The sequence below is a fragment of the Oryctolagus cuniculus genome, chromosome 15, assembly GCF_964237555.1.
Source record: "Oryctolagus cuniculus chromosome 15, mOryCun1.1, whole genome shotgun sequence".
NCBI classification, from domain to species: domain Eukaryota; kingdom Metazoa; phylum Chordata; class Mammalia; order Lagomorpha; family Leporidae; genus Oryctolagus; species Oryctolagus cuniculus.
This window is the reverse complement of record NC_091446.1, coordinates 29,675,219-29,692,859: the sequence shown is the minus strand read 5'-3', so window position 1 is coordinate 29,692,859 and position 17,641 is coordinate 29,675,219. Positions and strand designations below refer to the sequence as shown.

The window sequence follows — 17,641 nt, the reverse complement described above, 5'->3', positions numbered from 1 at the left end:
AGCAACCGGGACTAGATTCCAGGGTGCCGGCGCTGCAGGCGGAGGATTAGCCAAGTGAGCCATGGCGCCAGCTTTTTTTTTTTTTTTTTTTTTAAAGATTTATTTTATTTATTTGAAAGACAGAATTACAGAGAGAAGTAGAGACACAGAGAGAGGTCTTCCATCCATTGGTTAACTCCCCAGATGACTGCAAACAGCCAGAGCTGCACCGATCTGAAGCTAGGAACCAGGAGCTTCTTCCAGATCTCCCACATCGGTGTAGGGGCCCAAGGACCTGGGCCATCTTCTACTGCTTTCCCAGGCCATAGCAGAGAGCTGGATTGGAAGAGGAACAGCCGGGACTAGAACCGGCGCCCATATGGGATGCCGGCACTTCAGGCCAGAGCGTTAACCCGCTGTGCCAAGCACCAGCCCCTAAACATGCTTTCATTTCAGGAAAGGATGTCTGAGCCAGTCTATTGAGAGATCTGCTTAATTATTAAAATAACTATTTACACTGAGGACACTGTTACATTAGTAACCTTCTTCATATTTTTAAAAGAGCCACAGAGGTTTCCTTCACATTTTGGGCAGTTGAGTTGGTAAAGATCCTGTCTCCATTTTGTAGGAAGTGGATTATGTTCAAGTTCTCTTCGCAACAGCCAACTGGAACATTATTCTGCTTTTGAAGTACTGGCTGGGCTGGCATCTGCAATGGTAGCTAGATAAATGAGATTTCTATGTGACACATGCTGGTACTGGACACACTCATTTACCTGGCCCTTATTCTGATACTCCATGATACAGCAGATGAGCTGGTCATTCTCTTCCAGGAGCTGATGGATGGTCTCTCAATTGACTTCCACACTGCCCCTCAGCCAGTCAGGTACAAAGGCCACAGACATCCTGGGGAGCCTGGGCCCAGACTCTTTAATTAAACAGGAAATCCCAACAGGACTTTTTGTAGATTCATATGAATTGGCTTCATTACGAGAGAGAAGCATAACAGAGGTAGTGATGCTTTCATAAAATTTTAATATAGATGCTCCTAACTATCTGTCGAAGGCATCCTGAAGTTCTCATTTATGTGCCAGACAAGATTCATAATATGTTGACTGTTTCCCAGCTTTTTTGCCTGTGTACCACTGCTATCATTGGCCACATAGTTGTGGGGAGCAACCCGGACTTAGACTAAGTTACTGGAATTAAGACTTATTCTATGCATCTGCTCCCCCACAATATGGCGCTGGGAGAGGAGAAAAACAGCTTCTACCCAGCTGCCTCCAGTTCAACCAATAAACTGTAGGACTTGCTACTGATTGGAGGAGAGCAGCGTACTCGGCGTGTGGGCAGCCGAGTTGGGATTGGCAGAGGAGGACTATAAAGGAGGAGAGAGACGGCATTCACCAGGAACATCTAAGGGGAACATCTAAGGGAACACCTGTGCAGCCCCCAAGAGAGCCGGCCGGTGGTGTGCCGCTCCCCTGCGGAAGTGGGGAAAGTGGCCAGGGGGAACTGCCCTTCCACGGAGGTGGAAGGGATAGTAGCCAACCCGGGAAGAACCAGCAGCAAACCCGGGGAGGGCCAAGCAGACAGAAGAACAGCGCAGGGTCCTGTGTCGTTCCTCCATGAAGAGGGGGAGCGACACATAGTAAAGATGGAGAAACCTTTATTGTGGTCAGTAACCCAGATTTGCTGATGGATTGTGACCAAGAGTTTCCAATTTTGAAATGCTGGGCTCAGTCAGAAGTGGCAGCTCTTTGTGCTGTGGAGAATGAGGATATCTGCCAATGGCACAATATGAAGTACAAATCAGGATATGAGAATGTGACTCTGCATGTTCCAGCAGGACTGACAGTTCATGCCTCTTTACTATGTTTTATGACTCTGTTAATTACAATCCTGTGTTCTGTGCTGATCCTTGTAGCTGTTTTCAAATATGGCCATTTTCCCCTCCAAGTTTTATGTAGCTAAATGCTTTCTTTAAAACTAAGACCTATTCATTTGTCACTAGAGGTGTTGTTCTAGAATCAACTCATTATTTTTTCTTTTGTTTTTGTGACTTAAATAATGTTTACTAGAGGAAATCTTAGATCATTTTCAGCTAGTCCCAAAATTTAGTGCCCTATTGTATAGAACCTTGATAAACCTCAAACATCAAGAACCAAAAAAGGAAACTTCATTTTGTTAAATTAATATTTCCATTTGTGGCTTTATCTAGAGTAAAGATAAGAAAATGAATTATTTATGTATTAGAGACAAATTAGCCTCATTTGTGAGTATAAACCTTTGAATTTAACCTAAAAATTGTAAAAATCATTATAAATAAGAACAAAACAATTTGAGTGAAAGTCAAGTTTATTTAAACACTAATTTCATGAGAATATTAAACTATCTAGAGTTTCAAAACAACTTAGTAGGGCACTAAGAAATAATAATATCAAAATGGATTATCTGTTAAAGAATCTTCATTCTTTTATTTTTTCTAAGATTTTTTTAATTTGAAATGTAGAGAGAGAGAAAGAGAAAGAGAGAGATGTCTTCCATCTGTTGGTTAACTCTCCAAATGGCTGCAACAGCTGGGGTTATGCCAGGCTGAAGCCAGAAACCAGGAGCTTTTTCCAGGTCTCCCATGTGCGTGCAAGGGCCCAAACACTTGGCCCATCTTCCACTGTTTTCCCAGGCACATTAGCAGGGAACTGGATCAGAAGTGAAATAGCCAGGACTCAAACAGGTGCCCATGTGGGATGCTGGTGGTGTAGACAGCAACTTAACCCACTATGCCACAGCACTGGCCCCATCTTTATTCTTTTAAATTTTATTTCTTTTTAGTGTATGAATTAGCAAAGGGTTTGATGAAACTCAATATTAAGATTTAGTTCTGATTTAGTACACATAACTGATTTTGTCAGGAAGAATATTAAAATTATCTTTTTAAAGAGAAAAAAAAAGTTGTCTTCTAGGAGCCACCTAGAGATCTGCCTTCACCGTCTCCTGCTTAGCAGTAGGAGAAGGGAGAGGGTGAGAGAACAGTATAGACCACCAGCTAATTCCTCCTCTCAGTGTTCCTCCTCTTTGATAGGAAAGCATAGGTGTCTACATATTTTGTTTAACCACATTCCAGCTCCCAATAGCCTTCCAATTTGAGATGTTTGCAAATGCCACAGCCACCTTATTACTATGAGGGGAGCAACCAATATCCCAAAGGTAGCAGAGCAGAAACCAAAAATAATTTTGATGAGCAGCTCAGGGAATCCTCAGAACTCTATGAAGTGTGATAGTCACCAATTCTAGACACACCAAACCTCAAGACTTCTTGTTCCATGAAATAAGAAATCTCCTTGTTATTAAAGATAAGAATCCCTTCCCTAGCCATGAGCAGTTTTACTACACACTAAATGCTGCTGCTTTATTTATTTATTTGACAGGTAGAGTTACAGACAGAGAGGTCTTCCTTCTGTTGGTTCACCCCCCAAATGGCCGCTACAGCCCGCGCTGTGCCCATCTGAAGCCAGGAGCCAGGTGCTTCCTCCTGGTCCTCCATGTGGATGCAGGGGCCCAAGCACTTGGGCCATCCTCCACTGCCTTCCCAGGCCACAGCAGAGAACTGGACTGGAAGAGGAGCAACCGGGACTAGAACCCAGTGCCCATATGGGATGCCGGCACCTCAGGCAGAGGATTAACCAAGTGAGCCATGGCGCCAGCCCCTAAATGCTTCTTTAACCTCTGCCCAGAGTCTGCTGAGGCACTGAGATTTGCTCGTTTGTGCTACCAATGCCGGGCTCCAGGCCACTCGTACTCATAGTCATGAGAGAAAGATAATGTGCTGTGTGGAAGAAGAAAGCTGTGTGTCTTATCAGAGCAAGACTTTCTCCTCTACTCACCTCCCACCTTGATCCCACCCTCACTTACCTACCAGTCATACCATGGCAGCTAACCTCTCCACTGACAGTTCACCTTTTATACAAGTTGTGTGCCTAATAAAGTTATTTTTTTTTTCATTCCATCTAGCAATGCCTAGGCTAAGCATAATTAATTGGGGACTATCTAGAAATTTTGTTCTGTCTCTAGCTTGAGTCACTTACCTTCAAGCTCCAGACAGTGGGGCAACACAAAGACAGAGTTATCTGGAATAAGACCATAATTTTTAGATTCCAGAAATGTTGTCTAGGGCTTTGAAGGTGGATACCAACTGATGACTGAGCAGCTGTTTCCTAGAGGGCAGTGAGGTCTAAGAGAAAGGAAGGAGATGAGACCAAAGAAAGAAAAGGACAACAAGACTAGAAGAGGAAGATGACAACAGACAAAATAAGATTATCAGCTTAGAATCAGAAGCCTGAGGTTGTTGGCTTATAGCACTTTTACATTTTTGAAAGACTATTGTACTAGAATGGGTTACAGTCATCATCTTTAGCATCCTGGGAGCATTATTCAGTAACTAATAAGCAGAACAGTGAACCTCTGCCTGGCTAGCTTTTGGCAAAGAAGTTGAGGAACCCAAAACTCAGCCACTCTTGTAGCTTCCGTCTCCAGTCCTTTTAATCCTGGCCAAGATGGCAGCCTTGGATATTTTCTTCCGGTCATAAGCCAGGCCCAGGGCAGCCATGCAGTCGATGAAGAATGTGGTGAAGTTGATGTGCCAGCGATACTCACTGGCTGAGTAGTCGTGGGGAAAGGAGTGGTGGTAGTTGTGGAAGCCCTCACCTGCAACAAAAGCAAGGAGAAATGTCATGGAGCTTGGGTGGATTCCTGTCTTCCTAGCAGTGTTCCTGGAACCCAGCAGAAATATGCTGCTGTAGAATGGACACAGGGATGGATCTGGTCTCTTACTCTATAGCAAGTGGATCCCCCCCAAAGCACCTTAAGAAATGATAGATGAGGCCGTTGTCACCCCTACTTGGTTTCTCAGAGCATGTGTGAGTTGACTGTGGAGCAGGGACTACTGCTGAGAATGCAGTGTCGGTTGGCAACCTCCAGAGCTTCAGGAAGCATTGACCCAAGGCCTGAAAGGCTGTGTGTGTACATGTGCTGGGGTGCAGAGGGGAGAGTCCAGAATGAGGAACTTGGGCTCTGCTGTTACAAGTGAGCAGAGGACCCGCCTTCCCCACAGCAGCGGCACCACCATAAGGGTGGGAGCTTCCAATGGAACGGGAGGCAGTGGCCAAACATAGAGGACAGGAGGCCAGCCCAGGGCTGCGGTTTCCTCAGCCTCTGCTAGCGCAGAGTGGGCTGCTCTGCCTTCTCATTCTTCGAGCTTTGACTGGGCTGGGGGTGGTGCTGATAAGATAGACATTCTCTTTGGAAAGAAGATATAACAAACTCCTTGATGAGGGAAGATAAAATTGCTGAGATACTCCCTCTAATCTCTGAAAGTCTGAAAACTTTTGGCAATAGTATTTCACTTGAATGGATAGAGGGAAATAAGAGATTCCGGATTGAGAACATTTATCTAGTAGTAAAGCTTTGGAACCTCTGTGTAGAGAGAGTTGGCCATTTCTTGGCAGGACTCTTCTTTCTGAGTCCCATCCAGCTATAAAATAGTAACCCTTGTCAGGCCAGCATAAAGAATGCTAACAAAAATCCAATGCCCAACAGATATATGAAAAATGCTCAGGATCAGGGAAATGTAAATCAAAAGCACAATGAGGTTTCACCTTACCCCCTTTAGTATGGCTTCATATAGAAATCAACAAACAACAATGGTAGCAAGGATGTGGGTAAAAAGGCACCCTAATCCACTGTTGGTAGGAATGTAAACTGGTAAAGGCACTATGGAAGACAGTATGAAGATACTTCAGAAATCTGAATATAGATCTACCATATGACCCAACCATCCCACCCCTGGGAATTTTTCCCTAGGGAAATGAAATCAGCATATGAAAGATTTATCTGTACCCCTATATTTATTTTAGCTCAGTTCACAATGGCTAAGATATGGAATCTACCCAAATGCTCATCAGCTGAAGACTGGATAAAGAATTTATGGGATATGTACACCATGGAATACTACACAATGGTTAAAAAAAATTGGTCATTTGTAACAAAATGGATGAAACTGGAAAACATCATATATAGTGAAATAAGCCAGTCCAGGGTCTGGTGCTGTGGTGTAGTGGGTAAAGCCGCTGCCTGCAGTGCTGGCATCCCATACAGGCACTGGTTCAAGTCCTGGCTGCTTCACTTCTGATCCAACTCTCTGCTATGGCCTGGGAGAGCAGTAGAAAATGGCCAACGACCTTGGGCCCCTGCACCCGCATGGGAGACCTGGAAGAGGCTCCTGGCTCCTGGCTTCGAATCAGCACAGCTCTGGCCATTGTGGCCAGTTATGGAGTGAACCAGCAGATGGAAGACCTCTCTCTCTCTCTCTCTCTGCCTCTCCTTCTTTCTCTGTGTGTAACTCTGATTTTCAAATAAATAAATAAATCTTTTTTTTTTTAAGAAGCCAGTCCAAAAGGACAAATACCATATGTTCTCCCTGACTTGCAAGAACTAACAGAGCACCTAAAAGGCAATCTATAGACGTGAAATTGATACTTTGACAGCAATGACTTTGAACAGCCCTTGTCTCAACTGTTGAGGAACAGTTTTCTTTTTCATACTATTTGTTGAACTCTTAACATAGAGTTAATCATGTGTATAAAGTTAATTGAAAATAGATCTTAGTACAAAATAAGAATGGGAATAGGACAGCGAGGAGGAAGAGGGGTGGGAGTGTGGGTGGGAGGGCAGGTACAGTGGGAAGAATCACCATGTTCCTAAAGTTGTACTTAGGAAATGTATGAAGTTTGTATTCCTTAAGTAAGAAGTTTCTGGGAAGAAAAAAAGAAAAGAATTCTAACAAAGAGGTTGTTGGGCTCTTTGTAGATATAGGTGTCCAAATAAAGTACTTAGAACACCCATCAGAAGCCAGGGATGGCATCCTACAAAGTAGGTGACCCCATCCACGACATCTCAAGGTGTGTTCTTCCTCCATGACATCTGATTATACATGGTGGGAACTGAGTAGGAGGTCAATTTCTCATGACTGTAATGAAAGACATGATGCTAGATTACTTTATAAAGAAAAGTGGTTTATGTTGCTTAAAGTTAGGGCAATGAAATGGCAAGTTGCCAGCACTGGCTCAGCTCTGGTGAGGATATCATGGTGGATTGCATTGCAGTAGCAGGAGCAGGTGTGGGAGGGAGATGTCAAATTGTATAGCAGGTGCCTGGAGAGACTGGGTGGGCCTCTCATGAAGACTAACCAGGGTCCCAGAAGAAATACCTGACCGCTTCCAAAGGCAGCAACCCCAGTGACCCAAGAACTTTGTACTAGGTCTGCCTCCTCCCACTGTACACTGAGGAAGTTTCCTGCAACCTTTGAGGGACAAACTCAACTCATATGCAAACTGCAGCAGTGAGATAATGCCAAGCTAGGGAGCTGACAGGGGATTCTAAATGTCCTCATATGGTTTTGCAACAAGACTCTGTGTGAGTACTTGCCAAGTCTATAGATCCCAGATTTAAAGTGAAATCAGACAGATACATGGAGAAGGGAAAGAATAAAGAGGTGAGGGGTTAGTGTGTGGAGTGAAAACAAGCCGTTGCAACAAGACAGTAAGAAACAGCTAGGGGAAGGCTCAAGGAAGTCAGCTTTGGCAAAGAGATGAACATGTGGTGGAGGTGATTTAAGAAGAAAAAAGGTTGTAATGACAAGAAACAGGGCTAGAGAAGAACGAAGGGTGAGGAGAGATGGGGAGGAGAGCAGCAGATATGGAGAAGTGAGTGATAACTGAGACAGGGTAGGATGGTTGACAGTCACTTTGAGCATCACAACCCTGCAGGAATGGAGGAATCTTCATTTGCAATTCAGGACACATCTTAGTCTAGAAAATTCTGTATTTATCAATGTCTTAGATTATGGTCTAGGTGATTTATTTCAAACATAGATCAAAGTAATATACTCAATGGTGAAAGGTGCCTGAAAGTGAAAAGCGATGGGAAGAATGCTTATAATAAAACTGGTAGATATGGCCAGGGTTGGAAACCTAAGCTATGCTGGGAGAAGGGGAGTTCCTACCACACAATAGGAGTAGAAGAGAGAAAAAATAAAGGACAAGAGGGGACAAGGTATGAGGTGGTAGGAAAGAAATACCAAGTGTTGCTCTGATGCCCTTCTTGTTGGAATCAGCAAGCAACAAGCATGGAACTTGGAAGCATGGCACATTTGAGTACAGTGGGGAGATGACAAATACTTTGTGGCATAGTTGACATTTTTTGAGCTAAACTATAATTATTCTATATTTCACACAGCATGTTTAAACATAAAACACTAGGCTAACAGGCCACCCACATTATTCTAATATTCTATTCGTGTATCTTGTGACCCTGCAAGACTGTAGCCTCATCCAGAGGTAATGTGAAAAATGAAAACTCTAAGGGGCTCATGATGCTTAGCACTTGGATATTGTTTTAGAAACAAAGCTAGAGGGATATTTTTTGTTACGCTTCCATTTTTATATAGCACTTCTAGTACTATTCCCTAAGTTTTCAAACATTGACTTATTTATTTACTTATTTTTTGAAAGAGAGAATAATATAGAGAGGCTGAGATGGTGAGAGATTCTCCATTTGTTGGTTTGCCCCTACCTCCCTTGCCCCAACTCCAAATGGCTGCACCAGCCAGGTTGGGCCCAAATTAAAACCAGGAGGTAAGAACTGCATCCTCATCACTCACATGGGTGGCAGGGACCCAAGAACTGAATTTCTAGGTGCATTAACAGGGAACAAGATCAGAAGCAGAGTGGCTGGGACTAAAACCAGCCCTCCAATATGGGGTGCTGAGGTCACTGCATTACAACCCTGGTCCCCCTCTGGCTTTGTAGTAGAAAAACTAAGCTAAAAAGTACTCACAAAAGCAGATTGATCTGTTATATCTAACTTAGAACCTAACAGTTCCAGAGGTAGATCACTAGATGGGATCTTGCTGTGATCTGCTCACTTACCCAGGGCTGCAAGAGAAGCCAGTACATTCTCTCGGGGGTCAATGTTCTTGTCATATGGGCGATATCCATACAAGTGGGCAGCACTGTTCACCAACCAGGTGGCATTGAGCACTACAGCATAACGCAGGAAGGTGGCCACATACAAGCTGTTTCGAAAAGTTTCACCCCAGAAATACCAGGGCACGAGTGTGGGCAGGATGAAGCACATCAGCAGGACGGCGGGTTTGTAGTACCTGCGTGGAGAGATCACAGGCTGAGCCGGGGCACAGGGGATCCAGACCTGCCCCTGCTGTCCATGCTCCCTGGGCTGGGCCACCTCTTCTCCCTTGCTGTGAGACAGGGGTGGGCATCTGTTGGACATGCCATGATAGGCCCTCACTCTGTAGATGGGGAGATGAGGAGGGTACAGGACTTCTCTGAGGTCACTGGGAACCAGCACGGCACAGATTGGAATGCCTGCCTCCTGGCTCCAGTCCACAGCCTCTTTCCTCTGCACACAAGGCCCTGGTGGTAGCTTCACAGCTGAGGTCCAAACTCCAATTCTGGATCAGAGATCCCCAGCCTGGGCCCATGCCCATCTGCCTTTGGGCTCTTTGCTCTTGCCCATCGAGCTCTTTGGCACACGTCCCTGTTTGGTGTCGTGCCTCCATCTCCTGTGACCGCCCTCTAATTCTCTGCTCTTCTTTGCCCCCAGAGAGGCACTGAGTGGCCCTGATCACCTGTGTGTCTGTCTGGATGCCTGTCCTACTCTTCCTTCTCCCTGGGGACCCAGCCACTGCCACTCGGCAGAGTGATTCCCTGCCTCCTTCAGCAGTCACATCCTCGCTGCATCACGCCCTACCCAGTCCTGCCTCTGCTTCCCCAGCGTGGATCCCCTGACCCCCTAACTGCTGTCCCTGCCTCTCCTCTCTGGTCCTTGGTTTCTGGCCCCTGTCCTGAGAGTGGCCCTTCTGAAGCAGACCTCACGCTGCCGCTCTGTGCTCAGACCTGTCAGTGCTTTCCTGTTGCGCCCTGAGTCACAGCCCAGGTCTGCCTTTAGGACCCAGTAAGAGGGACACAGTCTGTCTGCAGTGTGGGTTCTGTCACCCCCTGTCCTCCAAGCAGGAGCACCCGTGGCTGGGACACCTGGGTGCTGCAGCTCATTGTCCTCTTTCTGTGTGCACTGTCCCTGTGCACACACGCTAGTGAACATCCCTGTCCCCCAGTGCATTCTCATCCTGCTTCCTTCATAAACCCTTGGAGCTCTCGCCAAGCCACCTCTCTGTCTTCTGTGCCGCTGGTGGTTCAGAAACTGTTCTGCCTTGCGCCCATGGCTATTTGGACCTCGGCTTACCGCTCCAGCCCTCCTAGACTACAAACTCCTTGAAGGTGAGGACTCAGCTACATGCATTTTTGGGTCATTAATGTGTCCACGTCAATGAATTCTTGTACTCAGTTGGTTTAATTAAGGTAGCTCAGAGAGGAAGAGCCAGTACCATAGTTTATGGTGGTGGGCCTGTGGGATGTTAACGTTTGGGGTTTAAAAATGGTGATTTTGAACTTGCAAGTCCTTGGAGAAAAACTGGGGTCCCCACGCTCCAGGGGCCGGGAGCACATCCCCAGCTCCATTGCCCCTCACTCACCGCCTCTGGAACATCACCAGTTTCTCGGCTTTGAGGTCTGACAAGTCCAGCAGAGCGCCCTTCTGCTTGACCGCAGGGTGTTTGCGCACAAGCAGCCAGCCCACGTGCGAGAAGAAAAAGCCACGGCGGGAATTGTGAGGATCCGCGTCGGTTTCTGAGAACTTGTGGTGGGCACGGTGGTCTCGGGCCCATTCAAACACATCGTTCTGGAGGGACAGAGAAAGGGATGCAGCCTGAGCGGACGTCCTCTCAGGAGAACTGTCGGCAGAGGTGTCTTCCAGGCGCAACTCACAACACCCAGGAGTCTGGGCCCCTGAGGAGTCCTGGCACCGCCTCCCCTCTGCCCCACCCCTGCCACTGAGGCTGAAGGGGAAGGGCCACTCACGCTCCCGGGACCACGTGGCTGTGCCTGTGCCCCCTGCAGGTGACCTGGTGGGTAGAATCGAGGTGAAGCACGCAGAGCCCAGATGGTTTCACTAGGAATGAACACTGCACTTCCGCAAGCAGGGAAGGTTGGAAGAGGTCCTCAGGGACCACCTGATCCCGGGGCCTGGAGGATACAAGGCAGGCCGCCTTGTAGTGCTAGGGTCCTGGTCAGGGGATAGAACTGCAGGGGCTCCATTCTGGTGGCAAGAGACAGCTCACACAGCCCAGTGCCAAGGCTGGCATGTAAATCATGGTTGTGACCACATTGCCCAAGAACCTCTGGGCTTCTCTGGGACTCTTCCCACATCCCTTAAAGAAGGTACCAATCTCTCTCTTCCTTCCCCTTACCCATCAAGGACAACATCAGGATCCTTCCAGTTCTGGGACAGGGACAGTTACGCTGGTGTGGAAAACACCTGAGATATTGCTTGAACTAAGGAGACTAATTTGGTTTCCATTTTCTTCTTGCTCCAAGCTGGGCCCTATAGCACATCATATGCTCATTTCTATGGCTTAACAGTTAGGGGACTTTCATTTTGTCACTGCCTTAAAACATTTTTACACAAGAAACCTCAATATTTTACTTAGCAAACCTGGCAAGCCAAGATAGAATTATGACTTTTTTTTTTGTCTAACTCTTCAGTGACTCAGTTTCCTTGTTTGTAAATGGGGTTAATTGTATACCTACCTCCCAGGATTGTTCTAAGGATTTAGCAAGTTTTTCTATGTCAGGTGCTCACCATAGTGCTAGGTACATTGTCAGTGCTATAAAACTGTTGGCTTTACTTGTTTACTTTGTTCATGAGCTTATTAAACATGGCTTCAAGCTCATGATGGTGGAGTCCTAACGTTAAAAAGTAAGTTTGTTGTATGGTGTTTGTCCGGGACACCAGAGCAGGCCACTGGCTAATGCTCCTTAGTTCCTTATTGATAAAGGACCAAAACCAGCAGATTGCGTGATCACATAGGAACCTGAAGACCAAAACCAACCCAGCCGTCTCCCTTCTCCCGTTTCCCATCCCAGCAACTCAGAGCAGTCTGCATGCGTTGTGGACTTCAGGACTGAGCCTGCACGTGTGACACAGGGGAGAGCAAAGTGCCAGGGCTGTCGGTGCAGCTCCTCTCCAGGTGCCCACCCCTCCATTCTGCTCCCAGGCCATCGAGAGGGTGGAGAAGCAAGGGCTGAGCAGCGCCAGCTTCTTACCTGGAAGGCCATGGTGTTGGCAATGATGAGGAAGAAGCGCAGGGGCAGCCGAGCTTTGTAAGACCGGTGGCTCCACAGGCGATGTGCTCCTGCTGTGATGCCCAGGCCGCTGACCAATCTGTAGAAATACACTGCGAGGAGAACAGAGTGGGCGTCACCAAAACCCTCTGAGCTCCCTGTGGGAAAGCATGTCTGGGACACACTCCTTATTTATTTTTTTAAAAAGATTTTATTTATTTGAGTCAGAGTTACACAGAGAGAGGAGAGGCAGAGAGAGAGAGAGAGGTCTTCCATCTGCTGGTTCATTCCCCAATCGGCCCCAATGGCTGGAGCTGTGCCGATCCGAAGCCAGGAGCCAGGAGCTTCTTCCAGGTCTCCCATGCTGGTGCAGGGGCCCAAGGACTTGGGCCATCTTCTACTGCACTCCCGGGCCACAGCAGAGAGCTGGATCAGAAGTAGAGCAGCCAGGACTAGAACTGGCACCCATAGGGGATGCTAACCCTTCAGGCCAGGGCATTAACCAGTGCCGGCCCCAGGACACGCTCCTTATGCCAGACTGTGTTCACGTCAGGCTTTGGGTCATGATGTGTTTTCCTGAATTCGAGGAGTACTTAGTCTCTGAAAACCTACCAGTTGAAAAGTACCATCACGGCGCTGGTGCTGTGGCATAGTAGGCTAAGCCCTCCAAGGCCTGTGCTGCTAGCATCCCATATGGGCACTTGTTCATGTCTCAGGTCTTCTCTTCGAATCTAGCTCTCTGCTTATGGCCTGGGAAAGCAGTGGAAGATGGCCCAAGTGCTTGGGCCTCAGTACCCGTGTGGGAGATCTGAAAGAAGCTCCTGGTTACTGGCTTCAGATCGGCCCAGCTCTGGCCATTGCAGCCATTTGGGTAGCTCTGATAGCTGCAGCTTTTAGGGGAGTGAACCAGTGGGTGGAAGACCTTTCTCTGTGTCTCTCCCTCTCTCTGTAACTTTGCCTCTCAAATAAATAAAAAATCTTACAAAAAAGGAAAAGAACCATCACCCTCCAGCTTCTCTACCTCTGGAGACAAGGTAAAGAATCCCAGAGAACAAGGAGACAGGAAAGAGAGAGAATAAGGCTCTCACCACTCATTACCACATTACCCCAGGTTCCCTTGACATTGGCCTTCAGCTAATGTATAAGGTATTCAGACCACACACTGTTCCCATGGAGCTTAGACCATAAGCAATAGTATTAACATATTAGCCAGAACACATCAAGCTCTGAAAAGCTGAAGAAGCTGTGAATTGTAGGGGACATGCCAAGGAGTTAAAACTATTGTTGTTTTCCAGTAGGTGCTACGCACTGCAGCTGAGTGTGCTGAACCTGCACGTGTGACACAGGGGAGAGCAAAGTGCCACAGCTGTCAGTGCAGCTCTTCTGAGTGTGCTGTATTCCTCCAGAGCTATGGAGAGGAGTTACCTAGAGAAACCTCTGCCTTCCCCCGTCCTGCTTCCTGCACCCTGTCCTCTGCCTTCCCCTGCCCTGCTTCCCACACCCTGTCCTCTTCCTCCGACCGGACCTCCAGGAGAGCCAGAAGCAGAAATCTGTGACAGTTCTCACTGCATTCCCTCAGAGCTGGAAGCTAGGCAAATCCCCCCTCAGCCCCCAACCCCCAGACTTGTCAACTTCAAGCCATGTGGTGACTGATTGCTATCTGTATCCGAGAGACAAACCCTGACCACATTTGCACCTGGAAAAGTAACACTGACTCAGAGGAGCAAAGTGGCATTGGGCAGAAACAAGGAAGAGTAGTATTGTTTCTTTCACAGATGGAAGGTAGACTCCAAAAGCATACAAGAGCCTGGATTAACAGAGGAATTGGAAAAAGACCCCAGGCACTCTGGTGCATTTTCTATCCACTCCTCTAAGTCTGTCAAGAGTCAGTTTGAGATTGATTTATTCTCTTCCTCAGGGCAGAGATTATTGTACAATTTGATGATTGAACCACATCCTACAACATTAGCCCTAAGAAAAGGAGCAGCAGGATTTTTCCCTTGTGGCCCTCAGGGTTACCAGAGAGATTTCCTCAGTCCTACCCTAAGGACACTTCTAAGAGGTTCCACAATGAAGGAGATGGAAGCCTCTCGAAATACTTCAGTCATAAGAACTGGCTGCAGTGACACCGGACAACCCCAGGAACATGACCTTCCTAGTTGGAAAAAAGTGTTGTTGTCCCAGTTAGTACCTGGAGAAACGGCAGTCCTGAGAAAGAGATCTCAGGTGCATTTCACTGGAACTGGAAGGACTTCCCAAGACAGCCCTTGAGGGCCCCACTCTTCACCACCTTTAGGGGACCTGAGAGTTCCCTGTCTATCCGCCCTTCTGTGGAGCTACCCTCTATGATGAGCTGACAGAACTCACCCCCACCTGAAGCCATACTGGACAACTGCAAGTTGTCTTCTGGAGGTGAATTCCTACTCAACTCCTGCTCAGTGTAGCAACCGAGTCCCCAGGGATAGAGAGCTCTCTACTCCCTTTCTCTACCCTGGCTTCTAGGAGCTAGATGGGCAACTGCCTGCAAAGCAAGTGTGTAGATCCAGCGCACAGGGCCCTGCTGTGCATTTCTGAAAAAGCTAAAGTAACAGGAGGTCATGGACAAACTGACAGTACCCTCCCTCGCTATGGCAACGTCAAGGACAGAGCCACCAGAGCTTTCTTTCCAGGCCTAACCAGGCTGTCCCTGTCGAGAAGGAAAGGGGAGGGACTGAGGAGAACTGATGGAAGAAGGTGCTGGGCATTTACAGCATCAAGACAGAGGTGCTGAGGTGGGCCTGATGGGAAACAGGACATGAAATAGGTCTCTTTTCAGTCTCGGCATTTTGTTGAATGATACACAGTACACTAGAACCTGGCATGGAGCAATAGTGCAACACATCTGTGTACTTTGTCTTATACAAAAACCTTCTTCATCCTTTTCTATTGCATAACAGCCTGGTCTGGCCAGGAGAGAAGACTGAAATAGTTCCCTGGGTAACAACCTCGCCTTGCCTCCTTTACACTGAACTCTTCCTGAGCAGCTTCCCCCTGCTCCCTCTCCTGAGTGAGCTCCTCATACACCATGAGGACCCTGGTCTCCACCAGGCTCCCGGGCCTCCCAGGTCGGGGTCCTGATTGTCTTGTGGCTGGCAGGGCTGGCACAGGAATCAAGCAAATGACTCAGAGAAGCTCTCAGGGACAGCTGACTCTGGCACAGGTCCACTCTTCAGTCACGTGGCACATGGTCTCAGGGCTCCCTCCTGAAAACCCAAGTTAAAGGACCCCCAGAACTGACCCACTGCATCCCATCGGCCCTCCTGGATTCCATTCCCAGCCCAGTCAGGCTCTCAGCCAACTGCGGAGAACTGGTTGGGAAAACCCAGGGATCCTGCCTCACTTGAGAGCAGTGAGAAGCCTGGACGCAGGCTCAGGAGGGCAGGGACGCTGCTTACCCCAGAGCCAGGTGCGGAACTTGCAGGTGGGAACCAGGGTGATCCCGTACAGGGCTCCCACGTGCAGCAGAGCCATGAGGATGATGTTCCTCCAGACGAACTCCAGCTTGGGCCTGGGGCCCTCCTCGTCCTGGTAGCTGGGGTCGTAGATGTCATCTTTCATTTCAGGGCGGATGTCTTCTTCCGCCGGTAGGGGCGTCTTCTCCAACTTGCCCTCTCCACTCTGCAGGAGCCTGGAGTGGGGTGTGGTGACGGTGGTGGTGGGGGTGTAGGAGCCAGAGACCTAGCCAGGAGGGGAAGAGGAAGAGGGTCAGAGCAGGAGACAGTGGAAGCAGCAGAGGCCACTTCACTCTAATGCGGCAGGGGAGAGGGGGGAGGGGAAAGTGGGTGCTGTGCGCGTGCAGGAGGCAGAAGTTCCCAGGAACTGTACAGAGGAATCGGGGTGAAACCTGGAGGTGAAGGAGGAAGGAAGGAGGGGTGAAGCACTCGCACCCCAAGGACACACTGAGGAAAAGTCGCAGGTACACAGTTACCTGCAGGACTGCGTCTTTCTTGATTTAAAGTTTAAGAATCAAAGGTTGGGGATTCAAGCCCCCAGAGTTGAACCCATATCTGCAAGCAGCTGATGCCAGTACACCTCGGGACAGATGGCTCTGGGCTGTGCCCCCCACCCCGGTCACCTGCAAGTCCCAGACCCACCAGTTACTTCCAAATTTGGGATGGGTGCTGGGAAGCTCACCTCCTGCATCAAGTGGGTTGGCATCTTGCCTCCTGGTTGCTGGATCACTATCGCAAGGCTGAGGGTAGGGAGTAGAGTTTAGGAGCAGGGGACAGAAGGTAGGCTTGGGATCCGGAGCCCTCTGGAACACAGCGTACTCAGTGCTGCAGTGGATCAGAAGCCTTCCCTACAGCTGGGATGTATGATCCTGTCTGTGTCTGAACTCGCTGTGTGCCAATTCTTTGGGGCTGGAGATTTAAAGGCTAGAGATGGCAGTTGGTACCTGTGTCCCATATTTCCTCATACACTTTTTATCCACCTCCAAAAAGGGACAAGGTGCACAGAGTTGGGTGACCATGGAGCCCCACATGGAGGTGAGGGTGGGACAGGGGAGGGGACAGAAAGGCAGGGAAGGCAGCAACTACCATAGCCATTCAGAGATGCTGTGGCCATCAGGATCGCAGTGACTCTGAACCCCTACTCTTATCCCAGCCTCTGCCTCTGGGGAAATGCTAATGAGGCTTCTGTCAACTGTGGCTGGTTTTTGGCCACAGGGAATTTGGTGCCATCTCTGCTGCTGTCGCCATTGGCTTGGCTTGATCTGCTGTTTGCTGCAAGTCTGCCCCTTGCTCCCACTCCCCTTCTTTTCTCTTCCACCCACCACTGGTCTCTGCCTGCATTTTGCAGCTTTGGAGGTGCTTAGAGCCTTCTCTCTGCCCACACAGAGGTCCAGGTGCTCTTGTGGAACTGAATTCCACACTGCAAAAAGTAGGGTGCAGGTTGCCCAGAGAAAAAACACGGGAAGCCAAGGTGATGCCACTGCTTACCACTCTAAGCCAATCTTCTCATTCCCCAGGTAGGCTGTGGGAATCACTAGGCTTCCACTCTCAGGATTGGAGCTATCTTGTCTCCTTCCCCAGAGAGCCCAGTGATTCCAGACACTGGGAAATAGAGGCTTGGCCGAGCCCACAAACACTGCCATGTTCACCCCAGAGCCCACTAAGCAAAGACCACACCTCCAGAGTCCCAGAGTCCAACACATAGGCACATTCATGCAAATCTCAGGTGTTGACCTACTCTAAACATGATGTCCACCACTGGGCACTGTGGGTAGGCGCATCCCCGAGCCACGCAACAACTGTGCGGGACCTGTTGGAACACTTTCAGGTTGTCCGGGGAATGTTGGGCGCCTCTTCCTGGAGACAGGCAGGACGCCCAGTCATGGGCCTGCTGAGCAGCTGGAGAGAGGACTATGT

At 48.5% G+C, this 17,641-nt stretch overlaps 1 protein-coding gene and 1 pseudogene across 1 annotated transcript; both read right to left on the bottom strand.

The window, feature by feature from the left end:
- Positions 1–588: 588 nt before the first annotated feature.
- LOC100356908 (SS18-like protein 2 pseudogene) lies at positions 589–884 on the bottom strand (annotated as a pseudogene).
- Positions 885–4,334: 3,450 nt separating this feature from the next.
- On the bottom strand, positions 4,335–15,963 carry LOC100346306 (stearoyl-CoA desaturase). Its single transcript, XM_002718650.5, has 5 exons — positions 15,668–15,963; positions 12,216–12,346; positions 10,586–10,791; positions 8,964–9,196; positions 4,335–4,683 (listed from the first exon to the last, which is right to left on the bottom strand). Exons 1-5 carry the CDS (start codon positions 15,828–15,830, stop codon positions 4,484–4,486), a joined length of 933 nt encoding a protein of 310 aa, XP_002718696.2. The 5' UTR covers positions 15,831–15,963; the 3' UTR covers positions 4,335–4,483.
- Between the last annotated feature and the right edge of the window lie 1,678 nt (positions 15,964–17,641).

What these genes read in the sequence shown, in the direction of transcription:
- LOC100346306 (XM_002718650.5), bottom strand. Translation starts at nt 15,830, where the DNA reads ATGAAAGATGACATCTACGACCCCAGCTACCAGGACGAGGAGGGCCCC. An exon ending in CCAACACCATGGCCTTCCAG is followed by an intron (nt 10,792 to 12,215) that starts GTAAGAAGCTGG and finishes CTGTCCCTCCAG; the next exon opens with AACGATGTGTTTGAATGGGC. An exon ending in CTGGTGATGTTCCAGAGGCG is followed by an intron (nt 9,197 to 10,585) that starts GTGAGTGAGGGG and finishes CTCTCCACGCAG; the next exon opens with GTACTACAAACCCGCCGTCC.